The following is a 17,867-nucleotide window of genomic DNA, read 5'->3' as shown; positions in this document are numbered from 1 at the left end:
TTCCATCTTCTGCCATGGTGATCTCTTCAGACCTGCTGCCGCTCGCCCAGCATTGACTTGAGGCCGGATCTTCCGGGTTTCAGATCTACACACCAGTCTGCCTCCTGTGGATTAGGAGTTTGGGGTACCTGGCAGTGTTCTGCCCGGATCTCATGTGATGACTACCCATCAAGTTCTGTATACCTGACTCAGTACCCGCTGTGTGGACTCACGTTCCATTCGACTTTCTTTCCACTTTTCGACATTGGCTTTATTCAAGGCCCACATTGGCTTTATTCAAGGCCGGATGAAGATGTGTTGGAACTTGTGGGGGCTTATTTCAAAATGATGTTTGAGTGCCTCCTTTCCTACAGCTGAACAACTAATACCAGGCACCTGTGGGGTGCATAGATTATAATGGAGAGAGAAAGAAATGCTACGATGCGGTTAATAGCCGAAGATTATCACAGGACGGGCAGCTAGCTGGGAGATGAAACACTAAACGTCCACTGATAAGCAATTAAGCTCTTTGTCAGCAATGGGCTAATGTAGTTGAACTGGAGTAAAAAAGGCAACAAAGAGATAAGAACACTGCTGGATACTGTAAGGCCCTTGAGAGGTGACGGCCTAAGGCTTGTAACGTGTGTGCTGCAAAGCGCACATTTTATGTACTGAATTAAAGCAGTGTGTTAGGTGTTACAGGGGGAAGGTGCTGTTTGTTACTGCTCTGTGCTACGTTCCACAAGGACTTTTTGCTATTTTCGCTAGTCCCTCTACTGTTTCCAGAAATCATCCTACAGCCCGCCTCCAGCTACAATCCTACTTAATCATCGCGCATGAGTGGAGCGCTACGCGATGTGCCCAGCAGTTTGTTAGGTGTTACAGGGGGAAGGTGCTGTTTGTTACTGCGCCGTGCTACATTCCACAAAGACCTTTTGCAAGTCCCTCTAGTGTTTCCAGAAATCATCCTACAAACCGCCTCCAGCCCGCCTCTAGCTACACTCCTACTTAATCATTGCGCATCCGCGGAGCGCTGCGCGGTGTGCCCAGCAGTGTGTTAGGTGTTACAGGGGGAAGGTGCTGTTTGTTACTGCGCCGTGCTACATTCCACAAGGACCTTTTGCGAGTCCCTCTACTGTTTCCAGAAATCATCCTACAAACCGCCTCCAGCCCGCCTCTAGCTACACTCCTACTTAATCATTGCGCATGCGCGGAGTGCCCAGCAGTGTGTTAGGTGTTTGGTGGAGCGGTGGCGCTGTGGGGTGCACTCAGAGATTCTGGTATGTACTGTTCAAAATTGTATCGTAACACATCAGTATAGCAACCTGCTCTCTCCGTCCAACTTTGTTTGCACCCACTAATGCTGTGACATGATTCGCAAGCAATTATCCGACGCACGACATGCCCTCGTCATTTGATCTGAAACTGCGGCTGCAGCCTTGAGGTTTATTCGGGTTTCCTCAGGAGCATTTCTGTCATCTACAGAACGGAGTGCTACGCTAGCGCTCCCATTAATTATAACATCTAGACATCCTGGGCTCTTGGAACTGGTCGCATTCTTATGTGAAAGACTGACTTTGACGAGCAAATGTGTTGTGCCGAAGCGGCTGTATTGCTTGGACCACTCTGCTAACGCGCCTTATGCTCCGAACTGTTGTTTAGATTATACTCCATTTCGTTGTTTGACTGGCACTCCTGTAACAGGGGGCAACTGCGGGGCTGTGGGCCTTTGAACCCCCGTAGGCAGTGCCTAATTCACTGATTAATTAATTTTGCTTTACAGATTGGCATATTACCCTTCTTTTAGGGAGGTGCCTTTGTTTTTTTTTAGAATCCTTAAAATCCTGCAATTAAAGTACTGGGTATCTGCCTAAGCAAACTGTTCCTACTGGGTGTGCGACCTGGACCTCTAGCACAGAGGGTGACTGTGGGTCAGAAGGCCTTTTGAACCCTGTGGGGCAGTTTACAGCCATGTGCATGGTGTATACTCTACTTTAAGTGTCTGAATTCACACTCCTATTAGAGGGTGACTGTGGGCCACAGGCCTTTGAACCCTGGAGTATAGCAACGAGTGTGAACATCAGAGTTTCTCTTAAGTGTTTAAACCTACACTGTTAATAGAGGGTGACTGCAGGCCACGGGCCTTTGAACCCTAGAGTGTAGGTAAGATTGTGTACACCCGAGTCTTCAGTTAGAGGGCGAGTGTGGGTCGATAGGCCTTTGAACTCTGTGGAGCTGGTCTACTATGTGGGAGTGTGCCATTTTGGCAAACGTGAGGTGGTTGAACTCATTCGGCCAATATAATTGAACATACGTGAGTTTATGAGCTATTGAGTATCTGAAATTCTGTAGATTACTTTTATTACTTTTTTTTCCTCTCTCTTTTCATTTCTTCTTTTTTTCTTCCCTCTCTCTCCTCCTGCCCTCCCCTCTGCAAATCTGGGAGACAGGGTGTCTGTTTCTTTTCTTCCTTTTGGATAAGTAGGCACGGCTGTGCTGTCTAGAAGCCATAAAACGTGATTAGCTGCATGTGAACAGGCACATTGTCTAGGATATGCCAATGTTCTTCAAAGCTTGGCACCCCTTGGAATCCACCATGAAAGTAGCTCTTGAATAGGTGGAATGAACTGGTTTTTCTTTCAAGGCAGTCACTGAATTGTTGTGCATATTGTTGGTTTAGTTCTGAGAAGCCCCCAGTTCATGTATTGCAGTTTATCTGCTCCCTGAGAGGAATCTTGAAACTTCACAGAACCTCATATACTTGACCTGCCAGTTGCATTTCCTCATTTGGTGTGTGAAGGTTTGTGTGCGTAAAGCCTGCGGCTTGGCATTGTCTAATTGGTTGTGCAAATATGATCCGAAACCTACGTAGCACAAATCGCATGGGTGAGGCCTCTACTGGACGGGCCAAAATGACGACAAGCAAGGCTGTTAATATCACCATTCTCTTGCCTTCGGCCGGTAAAAAGTCATTACTTTCAATGTCCGTTCTGGAACCTCAGATCCCTTGGGCAAAATGGTGGATTTGGCTCTACCTCTCTCAAAGCCCCCTGACTGTAGTGAGCGCCTTTCCTCACTTGAAGATACCCCTATGAGACCCATGCCTTCATGCTCGGTCAAAGAGGCTAATAATGAGGCTAACAATATGATGGCTGAGCTCTCGCAAGGAGCCGACCTTGGTTCCCGCGCGAGCGAGGATCAGGGGGCTCCTATGCCTATCTTAGACAATTCAATGCTCGCTCCTGTTGTAATGGACGAAATTGGGAGACGGGTTTGGCTGTCTCTAGGACCCTCTAAACTTGCTTCTGCAGTCCGCCCGCGACGGGAACAGGTACATTTACATTTAGCAGAGAACCAATTTCTCAAGGGTCATACTGTTCCTGGAAGGGATCTCTTTGGATCAAGTTATCATGAGATCGGTACCCATAAAGAAGCGTCATCACAAAAGGTCAAAGATTACCCCTTAGCAAACTCATCTACGGATCATGGGCACACTTCTGGTGGTCTAGATCACTTTGAGATGCAGCCGGGGAATATTCCCTTCTCCGCCCCGGACGATCCTCTTGCGAACATTGAGGAACATGATCTACAAAACTTCCCAGTTATCACTAGAATTTAGAATCTCCTTGATAAGGGGCATGACCTCACACATGCTATTCTTGGTGAAATGAAAGGCGCTGTAGGTTCTATGATGGGCAAAATCAGCCAAATTGAAGTATATATAATGGCACAGGAACAGGGCCATACTTTCTATGCTTCTCATATTGAAAACATGTCAAACTTAAACCAACAAGCAGGCATGCAGCAGCCTATAGAAAATACCATCTCAAGGGGATCTCAAAGAGAATGTGATGAGACAGCTATGAGAGCCGCTGGTAAGTTATACCCCCAAGTACTCCAGGGAGCACCTTCCCAGCTGACAGCTTTGCCAAAGAATTAAAACATATTGCAAAATCGCATCATGATACGATTCTGCAAGTCGAGCAATTATTATTTGACGCTGTCTCACAACATCCCACTTTAGGAGGTGAGGAAGCGATAAATAAACTGCTTGGCAATGGTGAAAAGGAATTAACTCCACCTGACAGTCGATCTGTATTAACGGACATAATTGATCAACAGGAAGTAATTGAATGTGAAAAGTCTGATCTACAGTCGGAAAATGAACAAAAGAAAATAGCGCAAACAGGGCAGCATTTTATATGTCGGAGGGCTAGGAGATCATTCCTTAGAGCACAGAAGAGACTAAGTCTCTCTAGAGCGAAAGAAACCCTAGCTAAAACCTCCAAAATTGAAGTAATTGGATGAAGAGAGTAAAAGGCTCCTTCAAATTAAACCTCAGTGTGAGGCTCAATCCTCAAACTCTTCATCAAAGTTGTTGGTAAAGAATGTGGAAAAGACGCAAGTACAACTCCACAACTTCTTCCCAACTATACAAACTAAAAAGGCAGGTGGTACATGCAAAGTGGAGGTATGTACCTCGGATGCTCAGCAGGTTGCAGCTCTTCCCACACAGGACTTGATCAGTAGCCCACACGTGCCGTTAGACAATCATCAGGTAGCGGCACAAAAGCCGTTTGAGGCTTGTTGTGTCTTGACTTCTGGACAGGAATTTGGGAATAAATCAGTGCCGTCTGTAGAAATTAATCCACAAACAAGTGAGGAACAGACTTGTAAAGATGAGCCTGGACCTAAGGACAAACAGATCCTAAATCTCCTTGAGTTATCCAAGGAGATGAAATGCATCATTGGCTGGAGGAGCGACTCGACCATAAATGGGACTACTCACATAAATCGCTCCTTCCTGATGAATGCTTTCTATCAGATTCCATCTTTAAGAATTTTGGCTACAAAAGATGTCGAATGGGTGAAATTAGCAAGTGTGAACAACTTTAGAAGTCTGTGCAAACTTCAATTCCCTATTACACTAAGATAATCTTAGACTAGACAGATGACTTGGTTTCCTTTGGACTCCACCCCCACATCTTTATAGAGATGGAAACTGCTTGGGCTTTTCTTGATTTCATCCCGAAAACTCCACCAGACAGGGACCCCAAGGGGCCGTTGCAAGAAGTGACATCTGAATCAAACAGCGGGTTATGGGAACAACTTGAAAAGCTAACCATGGCCCTTAATGCCTAAATTGGATGGAACCCCTAATCAAAGTGGCAGACAACATGAAAAATCCTCCCGTGGCATCATAACATTCAACACTTACAATATCATCTTGGAATTGATGTGGGGAAAAGAACCTCCATGCTTGGGCCAAATCTGTGAATTATTTGCATATGCCGCATATATTGATCTTACAGGAAACTATGGGCATCATGGACATTGCTCTTGATGGATTCACCTCATTCTGCGCTCCAGCCAGCCGCGCATTACTAGGTCGTCCAAGTGGTGGTCTTGCCGTTCTCATCAGGAGCAATCTAAGATTCACAGCTAGGATTTTGGACTACACAGACTTGTTTATGATGTTTGCTGTGACCATGGTCGGGGAAGCTGTCTGCAATATATTGCTTTTCTCTGTCTATTGGAACCCATGAAGTTAGGCCTAGAAATTGCTTTCCAGCTTCTAAAAAAAGCATTGACTAATGATATGTTGCAGTACCAAACATACGAAATTCTGATTGCTGATGATTTCAACTCAAATTTAGAGTTAGAAGAAACCAAATTCGTTCATCGTACATCGATGTCCTATGCCCACAGGCTCGATCTAGAGGCAGGCTTTGGATGGAATTTTTTTGAAGATTGGAATATTCAGACCTTGACTTTCGTACCTTCAAACAATTTAGCCTCATGGCAGCGAGGTTCTTCATCTTCACTAATCGATTTTCTCTTAGTCTCAAATGAATTATCATCTCACTTCACTCTTGCCAAGATATTAAATGTGGGCCTGGCGATCACAACATACTGTCAACTGAGCTTCATTTTGCTTGTCAAACCTTTGATACTCTGCCACACACCTCTCTAGTGGAAAGCGATCGCTTTTCAATATCTGTTCGCTGGAATGCCAGTATATGCAGAAAACTAGCATATTTAGTGAACAGGGATCTGCTTGTCAGCAATGACACACTGGACTCCTTTTCCTACGCAGAAAGTCTTATGAACAGGAATTTAAAGATTATTCAGGAGCATCTTGTCACTCTATCCGAATTGCCTCTAAAACCGCAATCCACTGATGTTTTTGCCAAATTCTCTAATGAAATATTGGCGATAAAATGTCAAAGAAATGATGACTTGAGAACAGTGAGATATATGTTTACAACTAATGCCGCACATACATCATGCAAAAGAGCCATTATGGTCAAATACAAAAATAAAATTAAGGAAATACGCAACATGCGTCATATGCTGGATAATCAAAACATGATCAAGCACCAGTGTAAACGGAATGCAAGAGAAGTATGGGCAATATTGAGAAACCCACTGAATAACTAGCAAAACGGTATGATTGCATGCATAGACGGTTCTACCTGGCAAGCATACTTCAAGCTTAAATATGCTATGCCCCCGAATCACGCCAAAGAGGAGCTTGAAGCTCCCTACATGAAGATGGTTCCAGCATGCAGCTGGGCACTGACAGACGTGATATGGGCCATTTCCAAACTTTCATCGTCTTGGGCGGCCGGCCCGGATGGGCTCCCATTTTATGCCATCAAAGACGACCCTCACTTTTGGGCCAAACACCTGCTTACCCGTTTTCGTCTAGTATTTGAACAGAGAGCAATTCCAACTTCATGGCTCACAGCCATAATAATACCAATTCATAAAAAGGCCCTCCTGACAATACGGGTAACTTTCGGCCTATTGCCCTTATTGATGTCGCTGCAAAGGTCTTTTCACGCCTAGTACTGCACGATCTGGAAACATACATGATCAAGTCACTGCTTCTTTCCAAGGCACAAGTGGGATTTTGCAAACAAATGGGAACTCCCCAAAATGCAACCATGCTTGCCCACCTATTGTATTGTATTGTACTGTTTATTTATTTATAGAGCGCACCTGGCCGTTAAGCAACTATTGACATCAACACGAAACTCAACCAGTGGACCAATATATATGGCTTCACTAGATCTCTCGTTGGCATTCGACAGTGTATTGCGAAACAGATTATGGACTAAAATGCTTGCTTATGGAGTTCCTTCCCACATCGTAGCATTGATTGCTCTACTACATTCAAAGACCTCTTATAGGGTGCATATCAATGCTACAGGATTGCTGTCTGACCAGATCACTACTCATATTGGTGTAAAACAGGGCAGCAACCTGACAGCAGTACTATTTAATCTGTATCTCGCGGACATTGGTAACATCTGGAATGCATTAGACATTTTTTCTGTCAAATTGGGTCATCTGTGCCTAAGTTGGCTAGCCTTTGCTGACGATATAATACTCTTCGACAGAAACCCATTTGGTCTCCAATACAAATTGGACTACTTCCAACAATACTGCACAATCAACAATCTCACTATCAATCTGGAAAAATCGAACATGCTTATCTTTACAGCCAGGAAGAAGTCGCCAAGATACTAATGGTATGCTGATGCAAAAGAGATTACAACTAAATCTGAGATGAGATATTTGGGATACCAGCTGTCTAACATTCTTTCATGTAAAAGTTGGCAAATTTCACTGAACCTCAAAGCTGTGCAGTTGACAGCTCAGATGAAATTGATACTTCAGCGCCACTGCAAGTTTTCACTATCGCCTCTGACGGATTATTATTAACTTAAGGCTGCACCAATTCTTCTGCATGGCCTCAATCTATGCTTGCTAATATTGGTACCATCTTAAATGTAATACAAGGAAAACTGTGGAAATCCGTCTCGGGGCTACCAGCGTATTCAATTCTCATCTATGAACTAGGTTTACTTCCTTTGAGCGATAGATTTGAATGACGTATGTTTAATAACTTCATGAAAATGGTTTCACCTCCTCCAAATTCCTTTTATGAAGATTTCCAATCCATGCTTACTAAAGATACGCTTTGCTCACTTTACAAGTTTCACGATCGTATGAACGCAATTTTACTATCTCTGAACCTGAGCAAACAGGACATCATCAATCGTCCAGGTTTAGTGAAAAAAAGCTTCCACTTGAACTCATGGGCACGAAACTCCGATAAAATTGAAAGGTACTTATCCTTTACCAACTACTCATGCTTCAGACATGCTCAGAAATGACAGGCATTTTGTCTGAGGATGCTTTTGAAGCCTGCCACTTCCGTTCAGCAACTTTGCACTTGTGTTTCAGAGAAGCTAGGTCGGAATCGTACCATCTGTTGCATTTGAAGGCAGGCTTCATACTGATCCTCATGACAGGGGCAAGGGTGTAAAGGGTGTTCGAGAGGTGAAGGTTAGAGAGGGCTGTTTCAGTGGGAGAGCCAATAGCAGGGGTCGGAGGGTGAAAGTGGCAGCAAAAGCAGCAACTGACACTCGCTTCATCGGTCGAATAACAAAGGAGACTGGCAGTGCAGGTAGATGCTTAGCCCGGGAGCCTAGGAGCTACAGGTGAAAGGAGAGGAGGGAATGGTCAGACCAGGAGAGAGGTGTGGTGAGAAGGTTGGAGATAGAGATGTCAGTTGAGATGGGTGCATCCAAGATGTCTCCTGCTGAGTGGGTCTGATCAGAGGGAAGAAAGGTGAGGGTAAAAGATTCTCAGAGGTTGCAGAAGAGTACAGTGGACGCTTCAGAGGAATCGAGATGAACGCTGAAATCAATGAGGAAGAGAAGGTTGAAGGTAGAAGTTGTGAGAGAGGAGGTGAGGTCAGCCCATTCAGAGAGGGAGAGTGGGTCAGGGGGCCTGGAGATGGTGGTGAGAGTAAGCAAGAAGAAAGAAGAGATACCCACCATGCAGATGAGGGGCTCGAAGGAAGAATAGAATTGAATGGGTATGATGGTAGCAGGGACCCATTCTGGGAAGACCAATGCCACTCCACCACCAGATTGGTTGGACCTGGGTTTGGAAATAATCTTGTAGCCCTCAGGTAGAAGAGTGTCAAGAGCAGTGACAGAGCTGGCATTGAACAACGTCTCAGTGAGGGTGAGAACATCAAGGTCAAAGTCTTCAAGAAGGAGACAGATGTCAGAAGCGTGTTTACTGGCAGAATGAGCATTGAGAGTAGCTAAGTGAAGCTGGTTGCCACCTTTGAAGTTTTTCTGAGGTGGGGCACAGGGATGTGGTACACCCATCGGTGGTGGAGAAAGGGACAGGAGGGGTGGAGAGGTAGGAATGGCAGGAGAATGAAGGAAATTGACGAGAGGCAGAAGACGCATATCAAGAAGGAAGTTGGCCTGAAACAGTGACATTTTGAAAGACATCAATGATACACCTATAGGATGGGAAGTGTGCCAAGAGAACCTCACATCTGGTTCCACCATTAATGGCAGAGGAAGAGGAAGGGGAGAGGGTAGAGACCATATGAGGAGTCCATAGGTCCGGAGAAGGGGCGACAAAGAGGATGTCGGTAATAGTCTGCCTGAAGGAAGCACTGACGTAGGTGTCAGCAATGGGAAGGCCTGGGTTGGAGACCAGGAGTGCTTTCTTAAACTCTTTCCTTCCAGGCTTTGAGAGCAAGGTGGGATAGGTGATAGAGTAGAAATTAGGAGAGATGGAGAGCACCATGGTAGCAGAGAGGTGGGGGGTGAATGGACAGAAAAATGCACAATACACGAGGAACTCACCAAGCGGCCTTGCAGCTTAACGGGGAAGACTAATCAGATGAACAGTATGTCAGGCGTCAGCGGGATAGACATTCAAAGTAACAGTAGAAAGGCCTCACAATTTAAACAAGCAGAAGTGTCTACAGACTTTATTTAGATAAAGGTAAAATGCCTAAAATATGAACACAGCCAGTAAAATACAAGCACCAAGATTTGACTTTCAAAATAAGGTAAAGGAAATAAGGTAAAGGTAGAAGGCCTAAAAGTTGAACACACCTGTAGAATCAAACTGACTATCTTGAATAAAAGTGGTAGACCACACAAATGAAACAAAACAAGCAATTTGTCGAGCAGTACATAGATTGAATTTTGCAGGCCACAGTAAAAAATTACAGACTGAGGTTAGGCAGGTAGTAGACTAATGCAGAGAATGTCATCACGGCAGTAGAAATTCATGGAGTGAAAAAACATGTAGCAAAGTGACTGGTGGAAGTTAAAGGATCAGGGCAGGCCAGTATGTAAAACAGAGTGAGGCCGGTCCAACCAGGGAACATATAGATTGGAGAGATCGGCAGCAAAGTATCTGGCAAAGTTAGTGGTTCCGAGCAGGTAGGTGGCAGTTACAAAAGTCGCGCATTGTAGACGGTGCAGGGGGAAGACAGGAACAGGCTGCAACTTGCTAAAAGTTGGGGCCATGCATACAGCAGGAATGGGGTGGTGATGGCTTGGCAGAGAACGAGTACGGTGAAACTCGGCGGCAGGCGAGGTGGCCAGGACACTACGGCATCAGTGAATGGAATAAGTTAACTGCTACAGGCATGGGGAAGAATGCTCGGCGCCCGGTGACAGCGCTTACCTGCTACCCAGAGCCCGGGGCGCCGAACAGCCAAGGAAGAAGTTCTTCAGGAGGTATCAGTAAGGTAGGCAGGGATGAAGGTGGCATATTAGGGCAAGCAAAGTGTGGTGCGGCCCGGCGGCCACGGACGGACAGGCCAGACAGGGTTGAACAAAGGGCCTTATGAGCGGGCCTTGAGCAGGGGGGCGGCTTCACCTGCCGACTCCCTGGATAGGCCTTCAGATGTTACATCAGTAAATCCGTGGTTTGCAGGGCACGCTCCGGGGCACAAGCCTGAGGCACACCAGTGTCGAAAATGGCAGTGGCCACTTCTATGTGTTGAATATGCACCGGAGTGCACTAGAAGCCCAAAGGGGCTTACCTGATGCGGGTTGCTGTGAACATCATTGCACGTCGAAATCACGGGCAGGCAGTGGGAGTGGCCCCTTGAACTGGCCACCTCAACTCTGACAACTCACCACTCTCGGAAATTAATCTATGTGAGCCATGCAGCACAACACTACTAATATAAAAATCAAGAAGCCTAAAAATGCGGAAGCACAATGAACCTGGTATTGTTAGGCTGCCTGACTCCACTAGCTATTCATCAGGGTTTAGGTTTCATTCAAACACTAAAGCATCACACATGCAAGAAACAGACACTCTGCCAAAAGACTGATGATACACCGTGAACACAGCCCAACCAGTCCCCCATCAACACAATGGGCCTCATTAGAAGTTTGCCGGTCCAGTAACTACGGTACCGGTAAGATTGCCGGTACTGTAGTTACCGGACCGGCAAACTACGAGTTCTGCTCGCAGGTGCATTTTCATCCACCAGGTCGGACCTGGCAGGCGGAACGGCACCCGCGCAGAACATGTCGGATGCACCGGCACCATTCTGAATGGTGCCGGTGCATCCAGCCTCCCCATTCCCATTGAGCCCTATGGGGATGGGGAGTAAAAGTTTCCGGCCCCTGGCAATGGAGAAATACAGGTTCTGCCAGGGTTGTAATGGCCCTGTATTTCCCCATTGCCAGGGGCCAGATACATTTGCAAGTTTGGCGGCAGCCTGCTGGTTTTACCAGCAAGGCTACTGCCAGCCAAACTTGTAATGAGGCCCAATGGCCAGATTAAAGCACAAACTCATCCAATCAGAATACTCTGTTTCAGAATGCTCTGGCAGACCTTGCTTAATTTGCCCAGACAGACCGGCTCTCCCCACATCCATCTCCTGCCTCATGCGGTAAATCAACAGACCTGCTGGCATTCCCAAAGCAACTGAAAACTCATCTATACAAAATGGCTGCCTATCGCTTTCCAATCCCAAACAAACTGTAATGTCAGACACAAAATGGCCGTCCGGTGCTTCCCATTCCCAAAGCAACTGTAAAGTCACCTACACAAAATGGCTGTCCAGTGCTTCCCAGTGACAGCACAGAGGTATAGCCAGAGAGCCGCCCCCTCCTTAACTGTAGTCTGTACTCACTTACCCTCCGTGCCAAATCACTTGCACTAAACAAAATAAAATATTCAGCACAGAGGCCAGTGGACATCCAGCACATAACATGGAGGCTAGTGGAGGATTAAAAGAGCAGAGGGCACCAGGAGGGACCATTGATGGAAATGCTCGCCGGAGCCAGCAATGCCGCGGCCAGCTCCAATTCGCTCCAGTTAGTGTAGGACACAGCCTTAAATTTAATTTCCCTGATGAAGCTTAGATTATGACGGTGCAGAGGTCAGGAGAAAATTAAATTACAGCGGCCCACAGGGGAGACATAGCCATGACGAGGACAGTTTTAGTAATCAGGCTTCCTCAACAAAGCCAGTGGCGCCACTTGACCGGCCTCATGAGCCCGGGAAACCGTGCGCACGCACGCACGCACGCACGTGCACACCCTGGCTCTCACGTTATAGTCCTCTCTCTCTGCATATGAGATATCCAACAATGGAGTTATGAGGCCACCAAACTATGGCAGCCACTCTATGTAACTATATAGTCAATCTTCTAGTTAGCTCAATGAGTTAAGCACCTGCTTCAGAGATATGTGTGCAAACTGCAGTCATAGTTTGAAATCCCAGCAACGTCCCCAGTTTTTAATTCTTTTGAGTTTCATAAAGTGGGTATTAATAATAAAGAGTAGGACAGCGCTTAGAATCCTGAGGGAATTGGCGTCATGTGCCACATGGAAAAAAACGTGATACAAACCAAACCCAGTTATTACCATTATTTGGCACAGGAAAGACGAGTGAATTCCAAAGAGAAAGGGCAGCGCTGAACACTGCTCAGTGGGTTGATCTCTAGTTGGAAAATGCCACTCTCTAAATTGTTGTGGGATGAACCTGTGGTTACATAGGCCAGCCTGATCAGTGCTGGGGCACCCGGCACATACAGATGGTATGTAGCAGGAATCACCCTGATTGCCTTGGTCACACCGGGGGCTCCCGGGATAGCAGTGCTGTGGTCACACAGCAGCACAGTAGCCTTGGGGCTCCCAAGTTACCCTTGCTGGGGATACCCAGATCAGCAGGGCGGCAGGACCGTGGTCACACGATGTCAGCCTGCAGGCGCAACAATGAGGCACGAGGCAGAAGCGCCATTCATGGAGTCTGGCTGCCATCGTTCGGGCGCACGTGCTGGCTGAGGCTCCTTTTATTGACAGGCAGTCATGGCACTCGCTCTTAAAGGGGCAACAGCACAGAAATGTAACGCTATTTGTCAGACCTCTGCCCCTACTTCCCATAACTCCCTTGTCTTTGCCAGCCTCTCTCTCGCTGAATAACTCGTAAGGTAACACCATCTCATCTCTCTGCTCGTTGTTTTTGCTCTCATTCTCTTGGTTTCCCCTCCTTGGGTCTTTCTCCAAGATCTCCTGCCTCTGCACACTTCCTCCCTCCTCTTTGTACTAGTGCCTCTCTCTCTGTATCATTTTCTTTCGCATACTGTGATTCTCTCTCTCTATCTGTCACTCTCGATTTCTCTTAAGCTCTCTGTCTTCCTCCCTTTCTCTCCCTTTATCCCTCTTTCGCTGTCTTTATCTACTGCCCCTCTCTGTCCGCCCTCTTTCTCGCTCATTGTCTCACACTCTTTGCTGCCTCTCTGTCTCTTTCTCCTTTTCACTCTCCTCTTTCGCACCCTCTCAATGCTCACACACTCACGCTCTCTCTCCTCTATGAACTCTTTCTTGCTGCCTTTCTCTACTTTTAACTGTGCTTCTTGTCTCACCTCTTTGGCGTCCCCTCCTGAGCAGTGCTTTAGATGGAAAAAAGGAGTGCAGGCACTCACCAAGCTACGAAGCCAGACATTCCGGCGCAGCCTTTCATCGGCCCTTTGGGGTGGCACCTTGAGCACAGGTCCCTTTTAGGCACCCACTGTTGTTTGCAGGCAATGCCCAGTGAGATTAGATGATGTGCCGAGGAGCACACACTTTGGTAAAGCAGTGTACCTGAGATCCTTTCACACCAACTTCCAGTTTGTTGTTATGCATTGTGTTAAGAAAAATGGAATATCTAGATTAAATGGGACTTTCTCTTTTGCGTATCAAACTAGCAGATATCATGGCTGCGATAAAGCTAAATAAAAAGCTTTCCCTTTCACACGGCAACATAGTTTAGTACTGGTACTCTCTTTCAGGCGTTGAGAAGTGTAGGTACTCAGGGCCGGCCCATTTGAAGCACTGCTCTTGACAATGAAAGGGCACTCTCCCCTTCTCGCTTTTGGCACTTCCCTTCTCCTTCTCTGGGCATGCTTTGCTTTTGGGGGTAATTCTGCCCCTTATTGGGGTCTTCTCCCCCTCTGTAGATGTGTTGGCTCCTACGTCTTCTTGACCCAAGCTTGTAGGGCAGAGCGTAGGTGCCCGAGTGGATGGGTGACCCTATGGAATCCCATGTAGACCATGCAGAGGGGTATGTGTGTGGCCATTGAAGGCTCCAATGTTGGTGCTGCACTCTTGTCGCTGCATCTAAGGCATGCCTAAGTAGTGGCAATAGACGTTAGGCATGCTTATGTGTAATGTCCCAGTTTCTACTACTTACTTAAGAGGGTAAGGAGAAGTTAGTGGGTGGAAGGTGCCAACAGCTGGCATGCTTATAAAAAAGGCATCATCATCAGTAGACTTGGCATATAAACTATTCTGGTCGGAAAGGCGGTGTCTACCAGATTGTTGATGGCAAGGCCTGGCTCTCCATGTCTGGTCTTCGAGGGGGCAAACCATATGAGGGTTTGAGGACAACCACCAACCATGTAAGCAACTCCCAATTAACTGAATGTATTCAAATGTCTTTAGTGCAGATAACCTTAAAACACAGAGTACATGAGGTTTGGCTTTGGAGGCCGTTGAGCTAGGTCAATAGCTACTTACGATACAGGTTGTCCATCAGAGTGGAGAGTTTAAACCCGGTGAAGCTCCCGTTAACCAGCGTGGTGACGTTGTCTCGCACGATGTGCAGGGGCACGTTCTTCGGACTCACGGCAAAGAAGCTGATGAAGACGGTGCAGAGAACGGTGATGACGATGAGGAAGATGATGAAGTTGGCCTTGGCGTAGATGCTGGCTCCCACCAGACAGATCACCAGGCAGAAGAGCAGCAACACGGACCCGTACATAAACTCATACCAGTAGGACCTTGGGAGGACTTGGATGCCGCTGCCCACGGACTCACCTGTCAACCAATGGAATTGCAATGAATACAACAGACTTGGAACACCTGCACACTACATGTACATATGTTCTAATCTACACACTTAGAAATCAGTTCACATCAGATCCTAAACAGTTAAGGATTGTACCTGTAGATCACATGGTCAAATGCCCTCAGCTGCGTGTGCACAAATTATACCAGCAGATTAGATTCATGGACGTCCTTACCCAAAAATCGTAAAGGAGACTAAACATTTGCAAAGAAATCCGTTTGCTCCAGTGACCCTGGAGATGAATTGAACATGACGTGTAGCTTGAGGCATTCACCTTCGTACACAGAGCGCTGAATGCAATGGCCTGACATGGCGGCAGCTCTCAGACAGGCCACCTGTAAGAAATCTGCTGAGGTCCTTTGATTCATTTTAAGAGAGTGTTACTCCCTTAGACATGCTTCTCCTAAATATATACCACCCATGCTCCATGCAATAATACACACCTGTAACCAGCCCTTCCAATGACCGCTTAAGGCCAAATTACTTGTACAGTGCTCATTCCGTCCTAGCGAGGCTTATGCTATACAAGCCCAATTAAAAAGTACTCACCTGTGTAGTAACTTACACAGTGAGCTGTGTGCAATCACAATGTGTGTGAATGATGCTAAGAAGCTGAGCCAAAGCCACAGGTTTGAAGGCACGTGTGCATCTGGACACATGAGACATCCTCCACTTGAATAGCCCAAATATATATATGCTTTGTAGCTTGCAGACATTTTACTGTTAGGGTGAGAGTTGTGACTTTGTGACAAATTAAATGAGCAAAGTACCCAGTGTGCATTATGTGCTTATATGGGTTTCAAGCTAGAATAACTACCACAGACATATTTTAAATATACAGTTCTGTGCTCCTTCTTGGGTTCCCAAAATGCTCTTTGCTTTTATGCAAATCACAAAGACTCATTCCTGAAAGTTCCCCCCAGCTGCACTTGATTTGGTTCCTAGAGGAGGTCAGCAGGCTTGGACTGATCTATAGGGCACCAGGGCAATGTCCGAAATGCCAGCCCATGACTCTATTTGGAGGCCAGTTTTTTTGGCAAGAATGGGCCTCTTTCTTGGCGAGAGTGAGCCAGTTTCATAAGTCGGGACACTGGTTTTAACCAATGTTATGAAGCAAATATGCTTTCAAATGCATTATTCGCAGCATATTTGACCAACAGCACCCCTGTGGGTAGGACTCAGACTGCTCGGAAAAGCGACAAATGGTAACATGCGATTGTGGGTCACTTTTTCATCGGTGCCGGGACTGGTTTTATGTTCCAATCCGAACCTGGCTGGAGTTCAGGTGCTGCCGGGGCCAGGCTGGGGCTCCACCTTTGATTCTTCCCCCAACCCACATCACCCTGATCACTCCCCCACCCCCACAAAGCTATATATGGCTTATGATTAAAGAAAATGTTTCAAATATCGTGTCTGGTACACAATATATATAAAACAAGTCATGCATATTCCATGCATGCAGGGGTGTAGCTTGGGAAGGGGTTTGTGGGGTGTCACACCCCTTCAATTGTGTAGCCCAGTCAGGTTTCTGGCGAAGAGGCGGGTTTGGGAGGATTTGTTGCCTAACATTTTGTGCTGTGTTATTTTGTGTGTCAGGGGCTGCCAATGAGAAAGCACTTCGTGGCAAATGCCTGCAAAGATAAGGCCCTCTCTTACATGTTAAATTCAAAATCTTCATGGAAAGTCCTACTCGTGGCTGCGATATGGACCATTTTCATTGTAAAACAAGTTTTAGGTAAAGTAAATAACTGCACAACCTTACATAGCTTTCTGCCTGTGAAATAAAATACAACCTTTATTTTGTTTGTGCAAGTGAACCATTTATTAAAAAAAGATGTGCAAGAACAAGCAAGTGATAAAAGCAAGTGATTTTGTTTTGATGACACAACACTCAACAGTGCACACACATCTTAAGTGGTCCCATGCCATGTGTGAGTAGCGCACCCAGCCTGACGTCCGCCCCTTGGAGTCTGGACTGAGTAGCAGTAGCAATGCAGCTGCCTGACCTCCGCCCCTTGGAGTCTGGACTGAGCTGATCTCTGCCCCTTGGAGTCTGGACTGGGTAGCAGTACCAATGCAGCTGCCTGACCTCCGCCCCTTGGAGTCTGGACTGCATAGCAGTACCAATGCAGCTGCCTGACCTCCGCCCCTTGGAGTCTGGACTGGGTAGCAGTACCAATTCAGCTGCCTGACCTCCGCCCTTGGAGTCTGGACTGGGTAGCAGTACCAATGCAGCTGCCTGGCCTCGCCCCTTGGAGTCTGGACTGGGTAGCAGTACCAATGCAGCTGCCTGACCTCCGCCCTTGGAGTCTGGACTGGGTAGCAGTACCAATGCAGCTGCCTGACCTCCGCCCCTTGGAGTCTGGACTGAGTAGCAGTACCAATGCAGCTGCCTGACCTCCGCCCCTTGGAGTCTGTTGCCTAGCATGGTGGTGCCACCCTTCCCTTCTCCATCCTTCCTCTGTTGCTCAGTAGGGTGGTGCCACCCTTCCCTTATCCATCCTTCCTCTGTTGCCCAGCATGGTGGTGCCACCCTTCCCTTCTCCATCCTTCCTCTGTTTCCCAGTATGGTGGTGCCACCCTTTCCTTCCTCTGTTGCCCTTATCCATCCTTCTCCTGTTGCCCAGCATGATGGTGCCACCCTTCCCTTCTCCATCCTTCCTCTGTTGCCCAGCATGGTGGTGCCACCCTTCCCT

The 17,867-nt window shown here is 46.9% G+C and overlaps 1 protein-coding gene across 1 annotated transcript in view; it reads right to left on the bottom strand.

The window, feature by feature from the left end:
• Positions 1-17,867, bottom strand: part of LOC138491168 (solute carrier family 12 member 9-like) — a 1,232,896-nt gene that overhangs the window by 835,334 nt on the left and 379,695 nt on the right. Inside the window, exon 4 of the mRNA XM_069617543.1 lies at positions 14,841-15,140. Within this exon, the coding sequence (XP_069473644.1) occupies positions 14,841-15,140 (300 nt within the window). The remainder of the gene's footprint in view (positions 1-14,840; positions 15,141-17,867) is intronic.

The sequence above is a fragment of the Ambystoma mexicanum genome, chromosome 10 (assembly GCF_040938575.1).
Source record: "Ambystoma mexicanum isolate Mex_15411 chromosome 10, UKY_AmexF1_1, whole genome shotgun sequence".
NCBI classification, from domain to species: Eukaryota; Metazoa; Chordata; class Amphibia; order Caudata; family Ambystomatidae; genus Ambystoma; species Ambystoma mexicanum.
This window is presented reverse-complemented; position numbering and strand designations above follow the sequence as displayed.